Genomic DNA, 24,129 nt, shown 5'->3' on the forward strand with positions numbered 1-24,129 from the left:
TCCTTTCAGTAGCTTTTTATTGCCCACAAGGAAGTTCCTGAACTACAGCCATTAAAGAAATCCATCATAGTCTTATCTAGCGCTTCAGGACCTACTGCTACTTGCTTGTCAACCGGAGATGGAACGCGTAGCCTCAGAGGCTCAATGACGGGTGCTATTTATTTAGTACTCAATCAAGGCATTTAATACTCCTTTATCAGAGTTTCAAGAAAAATACCTAACTATAAACAAATCATAATTCCTCATCTCAAAAATTCAAGTCCAAACTTCTCATTACTTTATCCAAGACCCTTCCGGATTTATTCCACCAGATCGCCCATTAACCATGACTTCTTTTTGGTCACCTACCACCAGTCCACTAAGGTTTACTTTAGAATTTCATACAGTTCAGCTTATACTAAAGGCTCCAGAGATATTTTAAAGAGAGAAATGGAAGGGGAAAGAGACATGACACTTTCCTTCAAATAAGGCAAATGTTCAACATTTGAAAAGTTTACTGAAAACTTTTATTGTAATCAAAAAGTGACATAACGGGGTTGTAATGAATTCAGCAAATCATTCTGCTGATATTTTAGAACTGATATCAGCTTTTTTGCCAGGCAATTAAAAAAATTCAAATGTGAAAATTTCACAGTACAGTAAACTCCACCCCAACTAATTAATGGTGGTTAAAAATAATAGGCCCTAGCAAAACCTCTCATGTTACATGGTCACAACTCACAATTCTGTACAAAAGTTCGTGTTATAAAGCTCTGATGTAAAAATCAAATAATCAAGCAGCAATATTTTAAGTGCAGCACAGGGTCTTCCATATCATTATTTACAAGGCTTGAATCTCTTTACATTATAACAAAATTTAATACAGATGACTTAGTAATTAAGTCAATTTTTAAAATCTGCCCTTTTACACAGTGACAGATTTCACTTTTTGGTCATCCTTCTCCTTCTCCTTTTCTTTATCTTTGCTCTTCTTTGACTTCTTTTTCTTATGTTTGTGTTTTTGGCTTTTTTCCAATTCTACTTCAGTGCCTGCGTGCTTCTTATGCTTCTTATGTTTTTTATGCTTCTTGTGCTTTTTCTTTTCCTTCTTCTTCTTCTTCTTCTTGCTGTCCTGACTTTCTGCAGAGCTGGCACTGCTACTGTGGCTTCGAGTTTGGCTTCCGGAAGGGCTGTGACTTCTACTGGGGCTGATACTAGGGCTGCTTTGACTCTGGCTCCTGGTCACATCCACCTGGCTGACTGCTGCTGCGTCCAGGCTCTCTTTCGCTTTCTCCACTACTTTATCTTTCGGTTCCTTAGATGTCTTCCCTGAAGTTTCTTCCTCTTTTACAGATATATTGCTTTCACTGTCACTTTCATTATAGTCTGGTTCAAAAGCAGCTTCATCAGTTTCTCTAGTTAAGTCGGAGGACAGTCTAGAGGAGTGACTTAACTGGGGCTTAGGCTTGACGGTGTTCTTATCAACTGGTGCAGTAAGAACTTGTTCTTTCTCCATCTGTGGGTCTGGTGGGTTAAGCACACAAAGTGATTTACTGCCACTTGACTCTTTATTACTCTTTGCCTCTAACACATGCTTCTCACGCTCCTTACAGGGATTTTTATCTACGGATTTTGTCTCTTCACTTGAACGTTTAGTATCATAAGTGGCCTTATGATCATGAGGTTTTTTGTCTCTTGAGGGACTGGAATTACTTTTTTTGGGATCTCCTGTTCCTTTTTTAGACAAATCTCTCTCCTCCCGTGGCTTAGTTTTTTGTCCTGATGTAGATTCTTTACTCCGAGAAGGAGAGTCTTTTCTTCTGGTTAATTCATTCCTTTCATCTCTACGTTTGGAACTTGAATACTCTCTGTTGTCGTAGTCAGTTTTTTTGTCTCTGTTGGGAGTGAAGTCTTTATTTGAGGAACCTCGAATGGAATCATGCTTATCTGAAGTTCTAGTCTCTTTGGAAGACTGAGACAGACTTTTAAAAGTTCCTTGTTCATTCAGACGGTCCAGGTTACTATCTTTCTCTGGCTGGGCGCTAGTCTTCCTCTTGTCTGGGTTTTCCTTTTCTGTCACTGAATGATCTCGATCTTTGGTTTTCCCTTTTTCACTAGATGTACAGTTTTTTGAACTTTTGACCTCATGCTGTGTAATTTCATGGCTCACTTCCTTGGTGAGTTTCTGAATTTTTTCCGACGACTCACTTTCTTTTTCAGTGTACTTGACTGCATTTGATGGTTTAGTGCTAACATTTTTTATAACACTGGCAGGTTTTCCTACACTTGATACAGGCTGTGTGGTGGCTTTAACATCTTCTTCTTCAGATTCAAAGTCATCTTTATCCCATTTGGATTGAGGAACCTGAATCATAATAATAACATCTTCAGCAGGGGCCGTGTTGTCGTTATTATATTCTTCCATCGTTTTGATGACAGTTCGCTTTGTATCTGTTTTTTCTTCAGATTTCCGCACAGGACTGCCTCCAGTTGAACTCGTACTAAAAAGAATTAAAAGATGTTTCAGTTAATGAAGAATTTTTAATTATCAAACACTGATACGTATAAAAATGTTAATAAACACACATGTCTTCTTAACTTTAAAAAGCCACTTAGGCTACTCTGAGCTATAAATGGTTTAAGTATATTATGTAAAAACAAATGTGGCTCACCCCCCAACTCTGCTTACAACCTTATCTTTAACAATTCCTTTCTTCAAAGACAAGAGTAAACTAGCCTAACCCCCAACATCAATACATTCTCAGTTCACATATTCATCAACTCGCCCATCATCAAATACCTGGTGTAATCCACGAGCGTTGAGCTGGATCCTTCGGTTCCCGTTACTTTTCGCCTGACTTTTCCTTTGACTTTTTCTTGTTTGACTTTGCCAGATGTTGATTCCAATTTTTCAGAGGGTTCTTTTGTATTAGATACATTTTCTGTACTTCCAATCTTTTTACCAGTTTCTCTGTTCAGCTTGATTTTTTTGGCTGGAGCAGTTGACGAGGAAATTTTGTCTTTTTCAGGCGTCCTATCCATCTTTTCAACATCAGGTTCCATTTTGCGCTTTGGTGATGGTTTCACTATTTCAGTTACTTCTAATTTGGAGATTTTCATTGAAGAGGACTCAAAATCTTTATCGACACTCTTTTCTTCAGTTTTTCTTTTCCTTTTTTCTCCTTTGCTATCAAGAGGTTTACTTTTCTCATTAGGCTTCCGGGCCTTTTCTTCCTTACTAGTGAGCTTCTCTGACTTGACGTCTTTGGAGTAGTCCTTCTTTACTTTTTCCTCTTTGACTGGTTTTGTCTCTTGGTGTTCTTTTACTGACTTGGAGTGAGCTTTTCTGGGGGTACCAACGATCTTTTCATCTTTTTGAGAGGAGGATGATTTCACACTGTCAGTCTTTGGAGTCTCCTCTTTGGCTTTTTTAAGTGGAGGTTCAGATCGAGGAGATTTTTCACGCTCTCCATCCGGTTTTTCTTGGGGTCCTTTAGCAGGTTTTACAACGGTTTCTTTTTTGGATGCAGCAGATCCATCATTTTTCCGTTTGGTCTTGTCTCCTTTTGCTTTAGGCTTATCTTTTTCTCTCTTGTCTTTTTCAGACATTGATTTAAAAGTGATGGACTCGGCATCCATTGGTTCATCTCTAACAGGTGTAGCATCATCTCTACCTGGGAGAACAAACAATGAGTCTGCCTTATTTTCTTCACCACTTGTAGGTTCCCTTGATTTCCGAGAAGTTTCTAATAACTCTGGGTTTAGAAAGCCTTCATTTTCCTCTCCCTTTCTTCTTTTTCTGTGTTTCTTATGTTTGTTTCCTTTGCCATCTCCTGGAGCATTTTCACTCTCCTTCTCTTTTGACTTTGTATTATCCTTTTGATTGTGACTGTCTCTTGATGAAAGCTTCTCTGGATAGTTGCCACCTACATTTCGACTTCTATGACTTTGTCCAGCAGAGTAATCCTCTCTGCGGCCTCTTGTGAAGGGAGAATTCCTGATATTAAGTGGTAAAAATCTCTCTGGAGAAAAGTTCTCTCTATTCGCTGATGGCCTAGGCTGTGTTCCAACAGCACAGCCTTTATAATATTTTTCGTACCACTCTCTGTATTTCCTCTCCCATTCTCGATAACGCTCTTTTTCAAATGGGTCTCTAAAGTCAACATTCCTCCCGTAATAAGCTTTCAAGTCATAAGGTGGTGGAACTTCTCTGTATCTGTTAAAATATTCACGTTCTGTTTCGCCTTGTGCCACGTTGCGTTTATTAGGAGATTGTCCCCTAAATGCTTGAGGAGATCTTGATCGTGAATGATATCGTCTATATGGGGGTGACCTTGACCTAGATCGATGATACCCGTGAGATCTAGACCGTGAACGGTAATTTCGGCTCTTTCCTCTGCCTCTTCTGGGGTATGGAGGTGACCGTGAATAGGAACGAGAGTGTGAGCGGCTAAATGATCGAGAGTAAGAACGTGAACGTGTTGAACCAGATCTTGATTTAGAATAAGTATATGAACTTCTTGAATAGGATGAACCACTATAGGGAGATTTGGACCTAAAAACAAAAATAAAACAATAGTTGACAGTTGAGAAATATATACAAAATAAAACACAAACTCTCAGATTTGAGTATGTTCTCCTCACGGTTTCATCTTTCAATTATAGCAAGTTTCAACTTAGATGATTAAAGAGGCACAGTGACCTCTGTTGGAACTGAATAAAGTACACAAAGATCAGAGCAATCATTACAAAACAAAAGTGAAATCTTAACAATTAGAGTGAAGTGCAGTAATGTACCGTGAGTTATATGAGCTAATTAACATTAAACAAAATGCCAATTAAATTTAAATTTTACTTCCTAGCTGATTATTTAAGTAGAAGCAGTTTTTTTTTTTTTTTGGTCCTATATTGTTCAATACTCTAGCTTTAAAAAGATCCACATTTCAAGTGTGAGCTTAAAAAATAAGTCTTTTAAACAAACTTCCAGGGAATTTTTATAATTCAGTTTTTTTTAAATCAATAAAGCAATTTGTATTCTACTCTTACTTCATAATTACACAGGTTAATGTTCCAGCAAGAAGCTGTAGCCTTAGGTAAAAGGGTCCTCAGAAATGAAATCTTTGGCTAGTCCTCTATTTCTTTCCTTGCACAAACATTTCCCAATCACTTCATGCTATAAGTAACTTCAAGGGACAAGGGCAGTTAAATCCCCGTAACTGCTAGTTCTACACAATAGAATTTACAGTGAGACATTATTTCAATAAACAGATATTGGGAAATAAGCTACATTTCCATTTCTATAAACCTAGACCGAATCAGAAAAATTCCGTAAAGTGCAATGTTGTTTATATCCATAGCTAATCCCTGGATATTCAAAAAGTCCCATTTGTAATTCTGTTGTGAAGGCTTGCAAAACACTAACCTGGAAAATGAGCGCCTACGCTCCTTTTGAATCTTTTTGTATTCCATCAATTCCTTAGCAAAATCATTTGTAAACTCATCTAGCTTGGACTTTTTCTTTTCCCTAGTAAAATAAAGTTAAAGAGTGAAAGTTAACAAAAACCATTTAAGAAAACTAACAAGACAAATGTAATTAGATCATGAATGAAATGAATGAAATTGCCATTAGTTTTCCACTTTAAAACTATAAATAACTAAGAATCCCTGAGGAAGTTGCTTGTATGGCTTTGGTTTAATTTTTAGGTGATTTTTCTTATACTAACTGGAAACACTGGAAAATGCTTCCAAAGATACCTATTCAATGTTACATCAGAAAATGAAAGTGCATAATAATTTCAAATTAAAACACTTACTCTTCTTTTAGTCGTCGCTGCTCTCTATAGAATTCTTCCCTGGACAAAGGTGGTGCTTGTGTTGTTGGGATGGTATTTGAATGAGCTGTCTGGACTCCTGATGATACCCAAGGTGCTGATAAATTGGCTGGAGCCGGAGGAAACCCTGGAGGGGGAACACTATACCCAGCAGGCGGAGGCTGGCCAGGAGGAAACTGAGGAGAAAACTGTGGTGGAGGAACACCTGGAGGGAGAGGCAGTGTATGGGGAGGAGGAGGATACAAAGGAGGGGGTGGGACAGGTACAAAAACTGGAGTTGCTGGTAGTGATGGGCCTTGAGTTCTCTGTGATCTTTCGCTGTGGTGTCGTCCACGGTTTATACTTCTGGAAAAATAAATTCCAAGATGTTATTCCCGTAATTAAAGCATCTGAGACAAGTTAAGCTAATCTTTTCTATCCATAATTATTCTCTAACTTACAAATGATGGAAAAGAATCAACTATTCGAATAAACATTGGGACAATGCTTATATTGTCCATGTATATGTAAAAGTGACATCACTTATATGTAAGAATAACTTTTAAGGCCAGGTAGGTACTAAGATGATATGAGTATACAAGGCCTTCTCTATATGGAGATGCTCTATTTAAAAGTTCTCTTTTGTGAAGTTCAGATTATCACTCCACAATGATCTCCTGTTACTTCCTTATCTGTCCCTTAAAGGAACTGATAGGTTCAAGTCTCTATCTATGACCTAGTTCTCCCCAATGCCTTCTAAGACCAAAAAAGTTCCAATGGAGAAAAAAACACTTCCTACAGTATTTTTGAGGAAATAAGTAGAGATTCTTCAAAGTAAAAACAACACTAGTTTTAACATTTATAATTTATTGAAAAATCTCAGTTTTTCCTCTCAAAGAGTCAGGTAAAAATAACAATGCTGGCCAAAGTTTCTGAATTCTGCCTTATCAGAGAAACAGTGGCTTCTTCTAAAGTGTGGGCTTATTTCTGTTAAGCTACAGGGATCTTTAAATTATAGCTAACAATGTGTGTGTATGTGTGCATATATATACATACACACACACACACACACACACACACACACACATATATGAATGACTGGGTGACTCTGCTTACAGCAGAAACTGACACAATGTTGTGTAAAGAAATATACTTTAAGCAAAAAAATTAAAAAATAAATTACAGGTAACAGGTATACAACAGCAGCAGCAGGAGTTTAGATTTTAGGCTTCTTTCCATTAGTCTGAATGATATAGTAGTTTTCTTTCATAAGCTTAGCAATTCTCTTTGGAACACTAGAATACACCTTTAAGTATGGCCTAAATGGTAAGATGCATATGCCTTCTTAGATTACTACTGCCTGTGCCTGTCCAGGGCAAAGGCCCCTAACAACGTTCTTGTCTCTTCTTTTGGAAGGTAAGGTGGGAGAAGATTGAGACAACTGAGTCTAGGGGAGAAATAAATACAATGCAGCTTCACACTTGAGAGCTGAGCTGGTTAACACTCATCTTTAATTACACTGCCACCTTAGATAATGTCTGGGCCTTACTTACTGACTTCCTTCTACATTCAAGAGAGTAAATGCAACAAACTAATATTCTGCTGTGTGCTGACAGGGAGAAAGTAGTCCCTGGGAAGGAGTATTAAAGACGGAGCCTTAAAAAAAACATCATTTAAAATAGTAAATGTAATATATTCTTTTCCAGACCTCTTAAGGGCAATTGCTTAAGTGAGGTAAGTGTAAACCAAATGAACCCATTCCCCCTGCCACTGCTGTGCTTTTGTGTAATAGTTTTCAGTGTATTATCAGATTGCTGTTTTTCAAGATTTTTAGCAAGCTTACCTGTAGCAGCTCCTCTCCCCTCTTCTAATTTGCTGTGGTTGAGAAACCAGATACCCAAGCTTGTTGGAACTGTGGAAAGAAATAGGCTTGAGTATAGTACACAACCTTCCCATGTATAGACTTTTAAGTATGTTAGCTATTCTGAAAATTTTTCCTAATTCACTGATCTTGATTCTTAAGCTTGTTCCAGATAAAGGAGATATGAACTAGTATAGTATTTACTTAAAATCAAGTATTTTTAAAATTATAAACAATAATTATGCCTCAATAAATATTTTATGTGATACTATATTTTAATTTGCATTCTTTAAGTTACTCTGTGATTAATGTGCATTCTTAAAGTTTTCTGTTATTGTTAGAGAAAAGAAATAGAGCCCTTTTAACTGCTGGGCACTACGCAGAGGCATGTGACATGTGAAGTGGCAACACTCCAGTTCTACAGATGAGGTAATGGAGGCTGAGAAGTAAAATCACACACCCACTGTCCTAGTAAATGCAGGAGCTGGGATTCAAACCCACGTCTGTCTCTAAAGTCTGTCTCTAAATCCCGTGTTCTTCCCGCTGATACATTCTTCTAGTCTCTCAACATTTTTTTTCTATTAAGAAATTTGGTTTATCTTTCAAAAAGATCAAAGTCACAGAATATAAGTCAGTTTACATAAACTTAGGAGCCTATTTACATGGGTTATATAAACAGAAATAATTGTATAAAAATAATGAATAAATCTGACTTTTAATGCCATAGAACATCCTATAGATTAAAGTTCTTAGCACTTCAGGGCAGAAAGTCATACTTTATATATCTCCCCCACCCCCCCAGGGAGAAGGAAGGACTTATTACTTGAAGTAAGGGGAACACCAGAGATCTTTCACAAAAGCAGTGTCTCCCAGAGTCTATAGATTTTAATACGCAATAAAATCTCAGATGCAGCTATTCAAAATGAGAAATTTTATGTTTGGTAGATTTAATCTTAATATGTGATTATTTACTCAAACTCTGAACCATCCAAATTAAAGACAGGAAAATGTTTAATCTACTAATAGGACAGTAATTGACTCAGTACCTGAAATATCCTTTCAAGTAATTCTTATCTGGTTCATTAACTGAGATCCTGCCAAGACTACTATTTTTAAGTCATAAAAATAAAAAAGAATTTATATGAATTTATTATTTTTTAGAGAAGAATTACTCTTTTTTTAGAAAATAATTCTCATATAGTCTTGAATTTGTGACATTTTACATAAAAACTATTGTCAACATGGTATATAAAAGAGGAGTTTACAATAAAAGACACTCAGCACCACACTGCCTAGACTGTAATTTCTTCCATTATCTAGTTTGAAAGCAATCATCTGAAGATTATTTTACACATATACTTACTGTTCCCAACCTGGTCGACCACCACCTGGACGAGCAGTGTTTATTCTTACTGGACCTTGGAAACAAAAATAAAACCCCCAAACAATAAGTAAATATAAAATAAATATTTAAATATTTAAATAAATAAATAAATAAATGTTAAATAAAGTTAAAATTATTTTTTAAGGAAAAAAAGTTTAAACCAAAATGTTTTTACTCACCAGTTGTGGGGATCAACTGTCCATGCAATAACGACTGTCCAAGCAAAGATGGGGTTCCAAGTACAGGCACCTGGTAACCCTTTAGGAAAAAACACAAAATAAAAAGGAATAGTTAAAAAACAAACAACGACAACAACAAAACCTCGAAAAACTCCTCAGGAGTTCTCTTGTGGCATAGTGGGTTAAGGATCCAGTGTTGTCAGGGCAGGGGCATGGATCACTGCTGTGGCACAGGTTCTATCCCTGGCCCAGGAACTTCAGGTACACACACTCTACTGTAATATAGAAAAATCTTTAAATTTAAAAGTCAGTAAAACTTACCTTCTCTTCCATAAGAGCAGTAATTGCAAGTGAAGAGGCTCCCTTTGAATGTTCTGATGCAAGAGCTGCAGCTGGCAGTATTTTACTATCAGAATCCCTAAAACATAATATAATTTACAATACATTAAAAAAGTCATCAGAAATGGAGGATTAAAGGTATAAACTCCCAGGGAGCTCCTGTTGTGGCATAGTGGAAATGAAACCAACTAGTACCCATGAGGATGTGGGTTTGATCCCTGGCCTCCCTCAGTGGGTTAAGGATCCAGTGTTGTCATGAGCTGTGGTGCAGGTTGAAGACGAAGCTCAGATCCCACCTTGCTGCGGCTGTGGCGTAGGCTGGTAGCTGCAGCTCCAATTCAACCCCTAGCCTGAGAACTTCCGTATGCCGAGGGTGTGGCCCTAAAAAAAGCAAAAGAAGCAAAATAAATAAATAAATAAAGGTATAAACTTCCAGTTAAGTAAGAGAAATAAGCACTCAGGATATAATGTACAACAAACATGATGAGTATAGCCAACACTGTTCTGTGGTATATAGGAAAGCTGATAAAAAAGCACAGATCCTAAGAGTTCCCAACACAAGGAAAAAAACCTCTTCCCTTTTTATTGTATTTATGTGAGAAGGTGTATGTTAGCTGAACCTAATATGGTTATTACTTTATAATATATGCAAATCAAACCATCATGCTGTTCATCTGAAACTTGTAATTGTTCTATGCCAATTACTTCTCAATAAAACTGGAAAATATATAAGCAAACAATGAGAGAGAATATTTTCTATTTTTTTTTTCTTCTTTTATGGCCATGTATGGAAGTTCCCAGGCCAAGGATGGAATCCAAGCCACAGCTTTGATCTATACCTCAGCTGCGGCAATAATGGATCCTTAACCCACTGTGCCAGGCTGGGGATTGAACCCGTACCTCCACAGAGACCCAAGCCACTGGGGACAACATGGGATCCTTAACCTGCTGGGCCATAGCAGGAACTCCTAATTTTCCATATTTTTGGAAAAAAAATTTCATGTTACAAAGAGTGTGTCATAATTTAAGAGGCCTCTACAACACTTTCGATGTTTGAAAAATAAAACGTTTGCATTGCACAAATGTTCTCATTTCAGGAATGAATAATCTGTAATAACAGGATTATAAGGTTTCCTTTTGCATTAAAGAATAAAAATTATCAAATGAAAACTGAGTTCTTGTTGTGGAAGAGTGGGTTAAAATCTATCTGACTGCAATGGCTCGGGTCACTGTGGAGGAGTAGGTTCCTGGCCCAGTGCTATGGGTTAAAGGATCTGGTGTTACCACAGCTGCGGTGTATGTCACAGCTGGGGCTCGGACTCAATCCCTGGCTTGGGAACTTCTATACAGCTAGAGTACAGCTACTAAAAAAAAAAAAAAAAAAGAAAAAAGGTAAAAATCACATCTTGTCACTGTTTATCCATTATACTTGCATTAAGATGAGTTAACTTAAAGATGATGAAAACTTCTGAGATAAAGGGAGAGAGGATTTGACTTCTGAAGAGTTCCTTACATGTAAGTGAAATATAAAATGAAGGAACCTGATTAAGAAGTACTCTCTGTGGTAGATATGATAGAAATTGGTTCAGTTTTAAGACTAGTAAAGCTTTAAAAAAAAAAAAAAAAAGAATTAAGAGTAAATTCTACTTCTAGCTCTACCACTTAATCAAAAGTGTAATCTTAGATAAGTCAATCAACTCTCTGGGCCTTATTCCCACTATTAATCAAATAAAAAGCTAAACTAGATCAGTGGGATTTCTTAAATACACTTGTAAAGGTTGACTCCTAAAGATTTTGCTTCTGGAAAAGACCCCTGGAATCTATTTTTTAAAAAAACGGATTGATTTTTTAAAAGACCTTATGAGCCATTAGACTATGCAATCAAAAGTCCTTTTCATTACAGAAACGGTAGGATTTAAGTGAGTTTTCTCTTCTCTCCTACATAATGATGCTCCAAGGCAATTATTATGTCTGACCTCTCTACCTCACTGTTTCATCCCCTCTTCTCTACCTATCCAAATTGTTCCTGGTTCTGCTCAAGGCCACTATTTCCTAATACCATCATTATGACCCTAAGTGAATTCTCCCTCCTGTGAACTACAGCGCTGTTATGGGGTATGTTAAACATCTAATAGGGGATGTTGGCAATTTGTGTAGTTTTTGACATTGGAATGCTTAATCATTTGCAAATGAATCTCTCTCATTCGCCAGTTTCTCCAATGAGACTAAATCCTTTCTTCTAAGTCACCTGCCTTACTGAGCACAGTGGTTCTAAAAGGATGTTACATACTGAAGGTTACTAATACAACTGTTAAAACAACATGCAATAAAAAGCACTGATCCCATTTGTTTCCGAAGAGGGAGAAATACACTTACCGGAAAGGTCCATCTGCTTTTTCTGAGTGGACTGATATGGAGACTGTGGCAGTTATATCAGGTACAGGGGCTGGGGCAGAAGATGGATTTCCAGGCACAGGAGGGGCCAAGGAAGACTGATTGGAGGTTAATGAAGACATAGAGGAAGCCGGGTGAGCTGATGAAGACGTCACTGGAATCATGAGAGGATCTTGTTGTCTTGATATCGGAGATCTCATCAGAGGTTGTAAGTTCCGCTGGATGAGGGGTCGAGGAGGTGGTAATGGGGGTGGCGGTGGGGGTAACTGTTTTCTTAGTCTTTTTGTATAACCAGTTTCATTTTTGAAGTTATTAACAGCCTACGGACACCAAACACAAAAACGCAGAAAATGTACTCAAGTACAATTAAAACAAAATTAAAAAAAAGAATTCATAAAAAACGATACAAACATAGCTACCTGTCGTAAGAATTTATTGGCAATTAAAGCATCAGGAGAGACATCATTTTGATGACATGTTGGACAGGTATGGTCATCTGATTCCAAGAGGGCTGTCCTTATACCTATGTATAAGATAAAAGCATAGTAGGAACTCAGTTTTTAGGGAATGAATTAAAAAGTTTACCTGTGTTCAGCTACATTACTGTTTTCCAATGATCAATAAACACTTGTAAGATTAAAAAACTTGGAGTTCCCGTCGTTGTGGCTCAGGAGAAACTAATCTGACTAGCACCCACGAGGATGAGGACGAGGACAAGGACGCAGGTTCAATCCCTGACCTCAATCAGTGGGGTGGGTTAAGGATGTGGCGTTGCTGTGAGCTGTGGTGTAGGTCAAACGCGGCTCAGATGGCTCAGATTCTGCGTTGCTGTGGCTGTGGCATAGGCCAGAACCTACAGCTCTGATTTGACCCCTAGTCTGGAAACCTCCACATGCCATGGGTGTAGCCCTAAAAAGACCAAAAGGGGAGGAAAAGGGGAAAAAAAAAAAAAAAGATTAAAAAACTTAATTTCTCTCCTGGGAACATTCCTCTGCTCTAACCTCTTTCTACCTTAAAAACAGAACTCATGGATATAACCTAAACAAACATTTGAGAGAAAAAAATGCTCTTTCCCAAATACTATTCTTTGTTTAGCTAGTAACTGGAATATTGTAAGAGAAACAAAAAACAGTCTAGAGACTAAAATTTTATATGGCTAATATAAGGGTTTTTAAAAAGCATCACTTGGGAGTTCCTGCTGTGGCACATTAAGAAGCCGACTGCAACAAAAAAAAAAAAAAAAAAGGAGTTCCCGTCGTGGCGCAGTGGTTAACGAATCCGAATCCGACTAGGAACCATGAGGTTGCGGGTTGGGTCCCTGCCCTTGCTCAGTGGGTTAACGATCCGGCGTTGCCGTGAGCTGTGGTGTAGGTTGCAGACGCGGCTCGGATCCTGCGTTGCTGTGCCTCTGGCGTAGGCCGGTGGCTACAGCTCCGATTCAACCCCTAGCCTGGGAACCTCCATATGCCGCGGGAGCGGCCCAAGAAATAGCAACAACAACAACAACAAAAGACAAAAAGACAAAAGACAAAAAAAAAAAAAAAAAAAAAAGAAGCCGACTGCAGTGGCTCAGGTCACTGAGAAGCAGGTTCAATCCCTCACCTCGCACAGCGGGTTAAAAAAATCTGGCGTTGCTGTTGCTGTACCTGGGGTGTAGGTTGCAGCTTTGGCTTGGATTTAATTCCTGACCTGGGAACTTCCACATGCCATAAAATAAAGATTTTTTAAAAAAAGAATAAACACTAAAGTATAGATGCACTGATTATGCTTCAATGTAGTAAAAAAAAAAAAAAAAAAAAAAAATCCAGTCGTAAGTAGTTTGTTAAATCCAAGACATGCTTTGAAGCAAGTCCTAAGAGACCTCTTCTTGACTTTGGTCTTCACCGAGAGGCCCCAAAACAAAGATTTGCACTCCAAAACTATCATTAGAAATGAAAAAGATCAGGGCAGCACTGAGCAATGAAATTTTCAGATGACAACCTTTTCATTTGGGTAAGGGACAAAGATAAGATAGGTGGCAGAAGAAAAATCAAGTGCTAATATACATGACTGGAGAAAAGCATCACAAGCAACCCCACTGGAAATGTTGGGTAGTATGTCTACGGGGAGTAGTTCTTAATCACACTTGGGAATTTTAGAATAAGCTACTTGTCACAATTCTAGAAAGAGATTTGGGTATCATTTAAAAATATTTCTGGGATCATCTAAGACTCAGTGGTAACGAACCCAACCCGATTAGTATCCTTGAGGATGCAGGTTCGATCCCTGGCCCTGTTCAGTGGGTTAAAGATCCAGCATTTCGGTGAGTAGCAGTGTAGGCTGCAGATGTGCTCGGATCTGGCATTGCTGTGGGGTAGGCCTGCAGCTGCAGCCTCCAATTCAACCCCTAAACTGGGAACTTCCACATGCCCAAGGTGTAGCCCTAAAAAAAGAAAAAAGAAAAAAAAAAAAAAAGGGAAACAAAAATCCTACATTTTATAAAACCTCTGTAAAGTCACCCTGATGAAGGTAAAGAATGTGGATAACCCTCATATTTAAAAGGACCCAGAGGTTGCTGTTTAAAAAAAAGTAGCAAAGAAAAGTTATTATATGCTCATTGGTGAATTTATCAGTAATTACTATTTTATTATTAAAATATACAATATTGCTAGGAGTCTTTCCAAGGAAATTCACATACTCTAAAATAAATTTCTTCAAAGGTTCAACATTTCTTACATTCATCACAATAACTGTTTCCACAGCAGGGAATAACAACAGCATCAGTCATAATATCTTTGCAGATGAGACACAACAATTCATCTGGAATAGGATCATCTTCTTCTGAAGAAGAAGATGGTTCCTCTGGTAAAAAAGGCGGTTTTTCTTTCTTTCCAATTGCATATGCTTCTCTGTAAAAGAAAATTTTAGGGTTTTAACATGGCTAAGGCAAGGTATTTCCAAGATATTTATATATTCTACTGTACCATAATGGGAACGTATAATTCAGTGCAATGTCAAATTTAGTTTACACAAGTGTAGTACCTTCCAAAATAAGGGAGCAGTTATGAACATCCTCCCCTAAACAAAAAGATATAAAATAAAATCCTAAACAAATATAACACAAAAGGAAAAAAAATGCTATAAAAGTGGCTACAAGGATCTTAGAATCTAGAACTCTGAAAACCAGAGAGGTAAAGTGACATACTCATTCCACAAAGTTGTATTTAAATGGCAGAAATGGGATTCGAACTTAAGCTATGACTACATCCTAATCACAATTTTCTCTTGTCATGTTCTTCAGGAAAAAAAAAATTTTTTTTCATCCATAATCTTAAAGAGTTCCCCAAACCTGTGAAGACACTAGCATGAATGCCACAATATGGGAAACCCAAATTGGTACTGACATTACACAATTAAAGGGCATAATTCAAGGCAAATATGTCACTAACCACACCAATAATTAATAGCCAGAATTAGGCAGCAAAGTCAGTGGTCTACTTATATTTAATATTTTAAAAGAGTGATTAATCTATTTATAGTCCATTAAGAAATATTAATGAGTTAAATAGAATGTGTGTTTGTAACACCTCATTACACACTTGGGGTCTATTTTTTGGTAGAAATGTATTCTGCAGAAGTGCTACATATTAAATATATTAAAAATTTAAAAATATATGCTATTCTCAAGGCTTATCACCACTGCTTCCAACACGGCTTATCACCACTGCTTCCAACACCCCCATCTTGTCTGTAATCAGGCACACTCGTAAAACATAGAATTCCTAGGGAAATCTCTTTTATTTTACTTAGGAAAAAGGTGTGTTCATCTCAATGCTGAAAATGAAAGAATTGCTCAGTTGGACAGAGCAGGGTACCTTAGGTGTGTTATTTGTGTTGCAGTTGCTCCATAGACATCACCACGATTCCAGAAATAAGTATCAATTTGCTTATGCCCCATTGTTCCCAATTTGTGAAAGAGGAGTCTCCCACTGCCCAAAAGAGAGAAAAGAAAAGAAAGAAAAAAAAAAAAAAAAAAAAAAAAAGAAAAAAAAAAAAGAGGAGAACAGAGGATAGAAAAAGAAACAGAAGAAGAGTCTGAGTTGCTTATCAGTGGTGTTAGTGGAGAGGGTGAAAGCTTCATTTAAAATATTTGGGTTCCCATTTTCCCCAGTATTCACTGTGTGTTTGGCACAAATGGGCTTTTGTATTTCAGTATTCAAAATGCAATGAAGTTAATTATTAGTAATGGTTCACAGGTGATGTTAATTTCTTCCAACACAAATTTCTATTTAAATACTTTTACACCTACATATTATATTAAGATGAAGCAGTCTGCTCTTAGATTGTGTCTGTAAAAGTCATCAGTTTCAACCTAAAGCTGGTTGGAAGCATGTATGAAATGTCTGAATTAGAAATGGCTAACAACAGACTGCTCTAGGATGAACCACAACAACACAGGATGGTGCAGTGATAAAAAATAGATGGGGGTGAAGTTGAGAAAGTGAGCAGGGCAGGGGAAAACACTGATTCTTATCTGCGAATTAAAACAATGTATTTACTGAAATACCGACTCAAAAACAATCTTTTTCTGTGCCATTCAATAGGATAGCCATTTTCACTGTCCTGACCTGCTCACTACATTCTGACAACATAGCATGAAGCTGAGGAAAACTATTCTTAATATGCATCTTGCCAGTGTTCCCATCCTGGCTCAGCGGAAACTAATCTGACTGGCATCCATGAAGATGCAGGTTCACTCTCTGGCCTTGCTCAGTGGGTATAATAAGGATCTGGCATTGCCATGAGCTGTGGTGTAGGCCGATGGCTGCAGCTCCTATTCAACCCCTAGCCTGGGGAGCCTCCATACGTTCGGCCCTAAAAAGACATTTTGTCATCATCGAGAATGGGGTTATCTAGTCTCTAAATTGATGCTTTTCAAGGTTCGTCCTGAGGATCCCCTAACCTCATCATCTCCTGAAAGAGTTGTTACAAATGCAGAACCAGGAGTTCCTGCTGTGGCACAGTGGGTTAAGGATCTGCCATTGCTGCAGCTATGGCTCTGATTCAGTCCCTGGCCTGGAAACTTCCATATGCTGAGGGTACGACCAAAAATGAAAAAGGAGAAAAAAGAAAAAAAAGCAGAATCAGAGCTCCGCCGTGTAATCTCCAGAGGGGCAGGATACTCGATTGTTTAACACACTTTTACAAGAGATTTTTATGCATGATAAAGTCGGAGAACTGTAGTCCAAAGAATGCTTAATATTATGCTGTATATTTTGAGTTTGTAACTGTTGAGGGTAATAAAAAAGGTAATTAAATGTATTAATAAAAGCAGATAAAATGGAAGTTATCTAGCTGAAACCATGCCATTAGGTTTTCATGTCTATCCATTTCATTAAAAATTGGCTCTTAGACAAAAACCTGAAAATATATTAAAAACAAGCATTAAGGCATAGCTCACAGAGCTGTAGCTGATCTGCACTAATGGTTTAAAAAATAAACTGTAGTTTGGAATCTTAAGACAGTATATCCAAACTAATGCAACATACCTCAGTATTTCCTTTAATCTTGGCACTTAAATGTGCCCTGACATCTTGCACAACTTTTATTCTTAAGCCTCTTGTTTCTCAAAAAGTTTAAGAAACTTAAACTTGTTCACTTAAAAAATGGGAATAACATATAAGATTATGTGGGAGTATGTATATGAATGAAGAATAAAGCAGGGGATGACAGGAAAAGAAAAATCAGAAGACCACAAGGGAAGTGGCACTCACTGGCAACAACAAAAAAAAACCCCAAATCCATTTTAAATTCACTTTAAATGGAGCAGACTGCAGCCTCTCATTCTTAACACGGAAACACGACATGTGCAGACCTAGCCTTGGTATGCAATGTTGAATAAGGAATCCAAGTAGCCAAGCTATGAGCCCAAGATTAAATAAAACACTATCACTTGGACTGACTGAGGTCTCCGCAGACCACACCTAATTGAATACTTACGCATCTATAGTTGGTATTGCGTATTTTCCAGTGTTGGTAAGCATTGCACCTTTCATGTTGGGATCTTTCACTTCCATCATAAAACTTCTGGGAATTCCAGTGCTCTTTTTAATCCTAGGACCAGATTCAAAGTTCTTATCCTGTACAGATGGGGAAGGAGAGAGGAGGAAGAGAAAAAGCAGTTACCTTTATTTAATATTAGCTAGCACGCAGTGCCTATTAACTGCTTTTATTATTTGTATTGCTTTACATACGTTATCTCATTTAATCCTAACAGCCATCTGAGATAAGTACTATTATTATCTCCATTTCACAGAGAAGAAATAACAGGCTTGGAGAAATCAAGTAACTTGCTCAATCAGCTGTGAAGTGCCAGTGTTAAGATTTGAAGCCTGGCAATGTGGCTTCAGAGGCTAGGCTCACTTGCCATTATAACAAGAGGAGCCAGTATTTACCAAGAAAAATAACATGGCTAAGCACAAATTTTAAGAAAAATAAGTTGTTATCATAGTTTCTCCTTTGAACTTACCCCATTTGTTGGGCAATTCTTAATATAGTGGCCGGGTTTACCACAACGGAAACAGGTATAAGATGGAGGTGGTGGACCTAGAGGTTTCTTCATGTAACTGAAAGGGGAAGAAAAATTACATGTACACAAAGACTTGAAAAAATGCTTTAGGTTTGACGTGGGTACCTATTAGGATAAAATATTTATGAACTTACTTGATTGGGTCGTATTCATGGCCAGATTGCGACATCATTGCTTTAATTTTATCTTCTTCAGAAGCATTGGCTTCAGCCAGATTGGCAGTCTGTTTAACAGGTAATTATTTGACACACACATTAGAAACACATTTAAGACCACACAGCCAAAGACAACACCACTCATCCTGTAAAGAGCAGTATCTAATCTTGCATAAAAAGTTATTGACAAGTACAGCCTACAAGAGGCACTGGGAGCTCTTTAGGTCATTACATGATGTTTGGGTGTCTACGGGGCTAAAACAAAGTCTTTCTGGGGACACTCAAACCTTAGACCCTGTTTGTACCTTACATTAAGATTTGCATACTGCTCCCCTAAGAATTAAAAACAGATTAAGTTAGGAGAGAAACACTTGATGTTTTTAAACCTTAAAAAATAATTCAAGTGTCACAGCATTAAGCATCAAATGTCAAGCACACACTTGAAGATAGGCTTGGGGGTAGAACAACTGAACATATTATGTAGCAGATACTAGAAGTCAGAAGGCTCTTTAGGTGCTGGTGTCAAATTTGTGACTTTAAATGCAAAGCACATGCACCGAGCATTCAAATTTTAAATCCAACTCTTCAAAAATTTATGAATTTCATCTTTAAGGTATTACATACAGTAGTCTAGATATAAGCAGGGTCTAAGGGAGTGAGTCCTAATAGCTTGAATCTTCAAACATCTAGCACTCGTATCGGCCATTCATTGGGCTTTATCTTTACATTCATTCACAAAACAAGCAACCAGTTTTAACATTTTATTGTAATTTTATATACAAAGAATGCTTAACATTAACAGAGCTTAGAACAACAGCAACATTTACAGAAAACTGGATTACAGATGTTGAACAACTAATTTGTTTGAACCCAAACATTAACTTACAAATAGTTAAAAAAAAAAAAAAAATCCCCAACTGCTTCCCACAAACAACGGTAGGAATAGATCAGAACTCAAATATGGTCCTTACAGTACATAAGAATTAAAACAATGAACTATAAGCTGCTAAAGATGTTAACTCTACGCTAAAACACTTTGCATTATTATAGAGATTGGTTTTAGCCCACTTTATGTTTTAGAATCATCAACTTTAATGTTTAGTTTTCCCAAAGAGGAACTTAAAAAGCTGTATTTGTTACTAGGACATTTGGGGAGGATACATTCTAGGGGGTAAGGACAAAACCTGTAACAATAAAGCCAAGGACAAGATAGGGACAGCACTAATGGAAAACCCATCTACTCATTAACCTCAGTTGCTAAATTTGGTTTTATATTTTGATAGTAGGGAAAAAAGGATTTTTTGCAAAAATGGAAAACTTCCTTCTTGGCCCCCAAATCTGCCTATTCTGTAATTGTTGCCTGTTTCCCCCCTAAGAGGCATGATTTGCAAAACTAAGTCTATTGTTTTAAAAAGTCATCCATCACTAGTGCTTTCCCAAACAAAAGGTACACATTGTTGAGCAGAAAATTGCAAGCAATCTTATTGTAAAACATGGCATGTACAATGATTTCAGGAGGTAACAATTGGCCCCTCTGCCAAACATACACATTGGTATACTCCTGCAAACAACCTTATACATTTACACAATTCATGTAGTCTGTGTTCAAACAAATTAGGTTGTTTAAAACTTTTTCTAATGCAGACAGACTACAAGTCTATAGCATAAAGAAACAATTGTATAACATTTAAAATGTTGACCTTTATGGGATCAATTCAAATAGTCAAGAAATAACAACGCAATCGTCCATAAAAAAAAAAAAAAAGCTTCTATTTTGGCTGCTTAAAGAAAGTCCACATAATTGACAGCCAAAATCAGGGAATTCCTCCAGAAATTTGTTAAGTTTCCAATGTATAATTAAACAAAATGAATGAGGGAAAAAAGTAAGTGTAGCTTCCTGTTTCTTCTGTCTTGAAGTTGAACAATACTCCATCATTATGGTGAAGCTGACAAAATACTCCCCCTATCTTCTCAAAACAGCAACTACTCTTTACAGGATAGTTATATGTACAATGCTCCTGCAAAACATCTCCTCCCCCAACCCCTCTTAAAACAACTGTTCCACATTAAAGAAAAAATGATGTTAGAAAAAGATTTATATTTTCAAGAATATATATATATATATGTATATACCTTTGTAAGCTGGGCCAGAGAAATAGACGCAGATGAGTCATCAATCTGTTCACAAAAAATTAAACACACATTCAAGTTCCACACTGAAAACATCTGAAAGTGATCATTTAGTCCCTAATGCCACCTAATGTTCAAGTATTGGGAATTTTCTTAGCAGTTTTCTAAAGAATGTTATCTTGTTTTAAAGCTGAAATGTAGCTCACCTCACTTATCCTTCTCCATACATCTCATGTACAGTAAATAAAGGCTAACTGTTGAGGGGGAGTCATCACAATGAGAAAACAGGGTAAAGAAAAGTTTATTACATAGAAAAATTGTTCAGAGTGGTGATTAAATACCAAGAGTTCCATGTCTAGCAATGGTCTCTAAATCTGCTAATGCTCAAGACAAGGTACACTAGAAGAGAGAATAAGAAATCTAACTTTCCTGTAATGCCATTATATAACCTTGTAAAAACAAGCAGCTCTTTAAAGGCTCAGATAATTGCTTTAATAAAACAGCTCCCAGATAACTGCTACGTTTTTCTTCTTTGCGTATGAACTGCTCAGTCTGAATAAGTTTATTCTCCCTTACAAAGAGTTAACAACAGCTTCTTGCCAAAGAAACCACAGCTTTATCAGGGCAAAGATGGTAAGGCAAATAAAGGAAAACAAAAGGCACTCTGGGGCAAGGGCAAACAGAGCAGTTATAGGATGGACTTCAATATGCAGAGAAAATAAAGTTAATTTAATCAAATGGAGCAAGTAGTAAACATGGATATAAGAGGACTTTAAAAAAATGTATTTTCAAAGGCAACATTTAAAAATTCATTATTTGTTCCCCTGAAATGATGTTAATATCAGTTTTTTAAAAAAGTGTTTATGTATGTGTATGTATACACACACACACACACACACACACACACCCCTGCAGCATGTAACTCTAAAAATATGATTTCCCTACAAGTGTACCAAAATGAAAACAGTATTAGCTTCCTATGTACTAAGTGGGTTGCTTATTCAAAATGTTATAAATTTCTCATGCATTATGGGTCAGAACTCTTCTTTAAAATGGAGAGACTGCAACAAGATGTCTGGATCAAAGAAAAAAAAAAAGTGAGTCTTTATGTATTTTTCAAGTATTCCAGAGAGCTAAGGGTATGATAATAAAAGCAACATGACTTAGAACCCCGAAGAGAAATGTAACCTGTTTCAATATGAGTATCAACACCCACCACAGTAGGAATTCTATAAATGGAAGTAAAACTAATGTTGGCTAAATTTAAAATACAGCTTATAAATATTACGGGGATGTTTATTTCAACAAAGGTACTTAGCTCCACATTGAGGGACTGTAGAGTCCATAATGCATAATCCCACATTCCTAACCATATAATCAATCCACCAGTGGGTTCTCACTCTTGTTCAGCTCTGAAGTGTTCTTTCTTTAAAGAACCAGTCTTTCAAGAGTTAAGTTAAAACTAAAATAAAAACTGAAAGAATAGGCTATTTTTATCCCATATAAATTTTGACCTATTCAAACTATTTTGAAGAGGGTAACACTTTACCTCAACCAGGAATTAAATTACCTGCATTTTAAGAAACAAGAGCAAACTGCTGTTACCCATCATCTATACTATGTTTCTAACCAATAAAACAAATTAATACCCTTTAAAAATAGCCCATTACTATCTAGAATATGCATACTGATCATTTCCTCAGAAAGAAAGCAGTTATATGACTTTTTTTTTTCACTGCTGGAACTAAAAAAAAAAATATATATATATATGTATCATTTTTTGTTCTCCTCACTCCTAAACTGTCTTTTGGTTATTATGCCCAATTTCCTATCCTTTCTTTTAGCTTCCTGCCAACTTATTAGTACTGTATATTTATTTAGTTAAAAAGGCTTCAGATATTCAACAGCATCTAAATCAGTTTTCTCCACTAAATAATCCCTATAGCACTTCAGCATCTTATAATACACAAGGAAGTCAAATTCACCACAAATTTAGAAAGGCATCCAATTTTTTTCTACACAGTGAGGTACTAAAAAACAAGTGTAAAATGCTGACAGAGAATGGTTTAAAAATGACTAGGAATTTATATGTGATAAACATCAATAAACACAGCAGCATTCAGATTATTTAAAAAACTACTTAAAAAAAGGAGTCTCAAAAAAACCTGATCAATGTACACTTTAGACATTATTAAAATTAACCCAACTCCTCCTATCAAATTTGTGGTCTTGCTTCTCAGACTAAGAATCTGAAATCTTTTCTTGCTTCAAATGAAAAGATCTTACAAAATGTAATTCTGATGTCTAGTTAGCAGGAAGAACCTGCAGCTTTTGAGTACCAACATGGAAGGATGACTCCAAACAAAACTATAGTATAGACAGAAACAGCCATCCTTATTTAGAGCTGGTTTAAGTTACCAAAAATGTATATACACTTACTTTTACTAGTCAGAATTTTAAAATCTGGTTTAGCAACCCTGTCCTAATTGGCTTTTTTGAATGTGCACAGTAGGTCTCCTAGGATGGGCGCTAATCATGCTTTATGAATATAGTCTTCCAAATCCTAAATGTCAGCAAATGTACCCCCAAGCGAATAAATGATGGGGATATTAAATTATCTAATGTCTCTACTTCAAATAATTCTAAAAATTAAGGCCACTTTTAAAGTTATTAAAAAAAAAAAAGAGGAAGAAGAAAGAAAAGAGAAACCTAAATAAGCATAAAATAAACTGCTTTTTATAAGTGTAATACAGACATGCCAGGGAACACACAAGGCTAATAGAATGTTAACTTTATTTATGAACATGTGATCTGTGTTTATACACATGCTAATAAACAAAAAGGAAATAACTGTTTTCAAGAAATAAAACTTCATCTGAATTAGTTTAAATACTATATAAAATGTACTTTACACAAAATGTGTTACATTAACTACTACAGTCACCAGGATAGTCAATCTAATTTGTGCTAGCATTTGGATACATAAAAATCAGTTTTAAACCAATCACCAGCAAAACAGAAACTTGTGGACAGTTTTTACAGCATTATGGCTTAAAAAAAAAACCAAAAAACCCCCCATATATCCCAAAGAGGGGGGAAAAAACCCCAAAACGCTAAGCTTTGATTTTTGAATCACTACATTTAGTTCCATTAGAACTAAAGGCCATACTTTAGAGAGTAAGTCCAAAGTTCAGATATTCTATGTTATCATGTTTAAGATCCAATGATCCAAGGTTAGTGAAATGCCTGATACACAATTAAAAAGATCAGTAGAATTTAAAAAGGATAAAGTGAAACAGCAAGCAATACCCTTCAATTCTAAGTGAAGAT

At 36.6% G+C, this 24,129-nt stretch overlaps 1 protein-coding gene across 5 annotated transcripts in view; it reads right to left on the reverse strand.

Moving 5' to 3' along the window:
* Positions 1 to 483: 483 nt before the first annotated feature.
* Positions 484 to 24,129, reverse strand: part of RBBP6 (RB binding protein 6, ubiquitin ligase) — a 33,154-nt gene continuing 9,508 nt past the window's right edge. For 2 of the 5 annotated variants that reach the window (XM_085017313.1, XM_085017312.1), the window contains exons 5-19: positions 20,803 to 20,847; positions 18,649 to 18,737; positions 18,455 to 18,551; positions 17,926 to 18,065; positions 14,662 to 14,834; positions 12,366 to 12,469; positions 11,929 to 12,266; positions 9,535 to 9,631; positions 9,214 to 9,292; positions 9,014 to 9,068; positions 7,633 to 7,701; positions 5,793 to 6,155; positions 5,402 to 5,503; positions 2,780 to 4,534; positions 484 to 2,480 (exon numbers count right to left, since the gene is read on the reverse strand). In XM_085017313.1, the coding sequence (XP_084873439.1) occupies positions 905 to 2,480; positions 2,780 to 4,534; positions 5,402 to 5,503; positions 5,793 to 6,155; positions 7,633 to 7,701; positions 9,014 to 9,068; positions 9,214 to 9,292; positions 9,535 to 9,631; positions 11,929 to 12,266; positions 12,366 to 12,469; positions 14,662 to 14,834; positions 17,926 to 18,065; positions 18,455 to 18,551; positions 18,649 to 18,737; positions 20,803 to 20,847 (5,082 nt within the window). In that variant the 3' untranslated portion in view covers positions 484 to 904. Of the gene's footprint in view, positions 2,481 to 2,779; positions 4,535 to 5,401; positions 5,504 to 5,792; positions 6,156 to 7,632; positions 7,702 to 9,013; positions 9,069 to 9,213; positions 9,293 to 9,534; positions 9,632 to 11,928; positions 12,267 to 12,365; positions 12,470 to 14,661; positions 14,835 to 15,800; positions 15,915 to 17,925; positions 18,066 to 18,454; positions 18,552 to 18,648; positions 18,738 to 20,802; positions 20,848 to 24,129 lie in introns of all 5 variants that reach the window. The other 3 variants (XM_021081349.2, XM_005662074.4, XM_021081346.2) reach the window with 2 other exon arrangements.

The sequence above is a fragment of the Sus scrofa genome, chromosome 3 (genome assembly GCF_054392235.1).
Source record: "Sus scrofa isolate SSC_HxYL_T2T_F1_AM1 chromosome 3, Sscrofa_HxYL_maternal_Yorkshire_Landrace_v2.0, whole genome shotgun sequence".
NCBI classification, from domain to species: Eukaryota; Metazoa; Chordata; class Mammalia; order Artiodactyla; family Suidae; genus Sus; species Sus scrofa.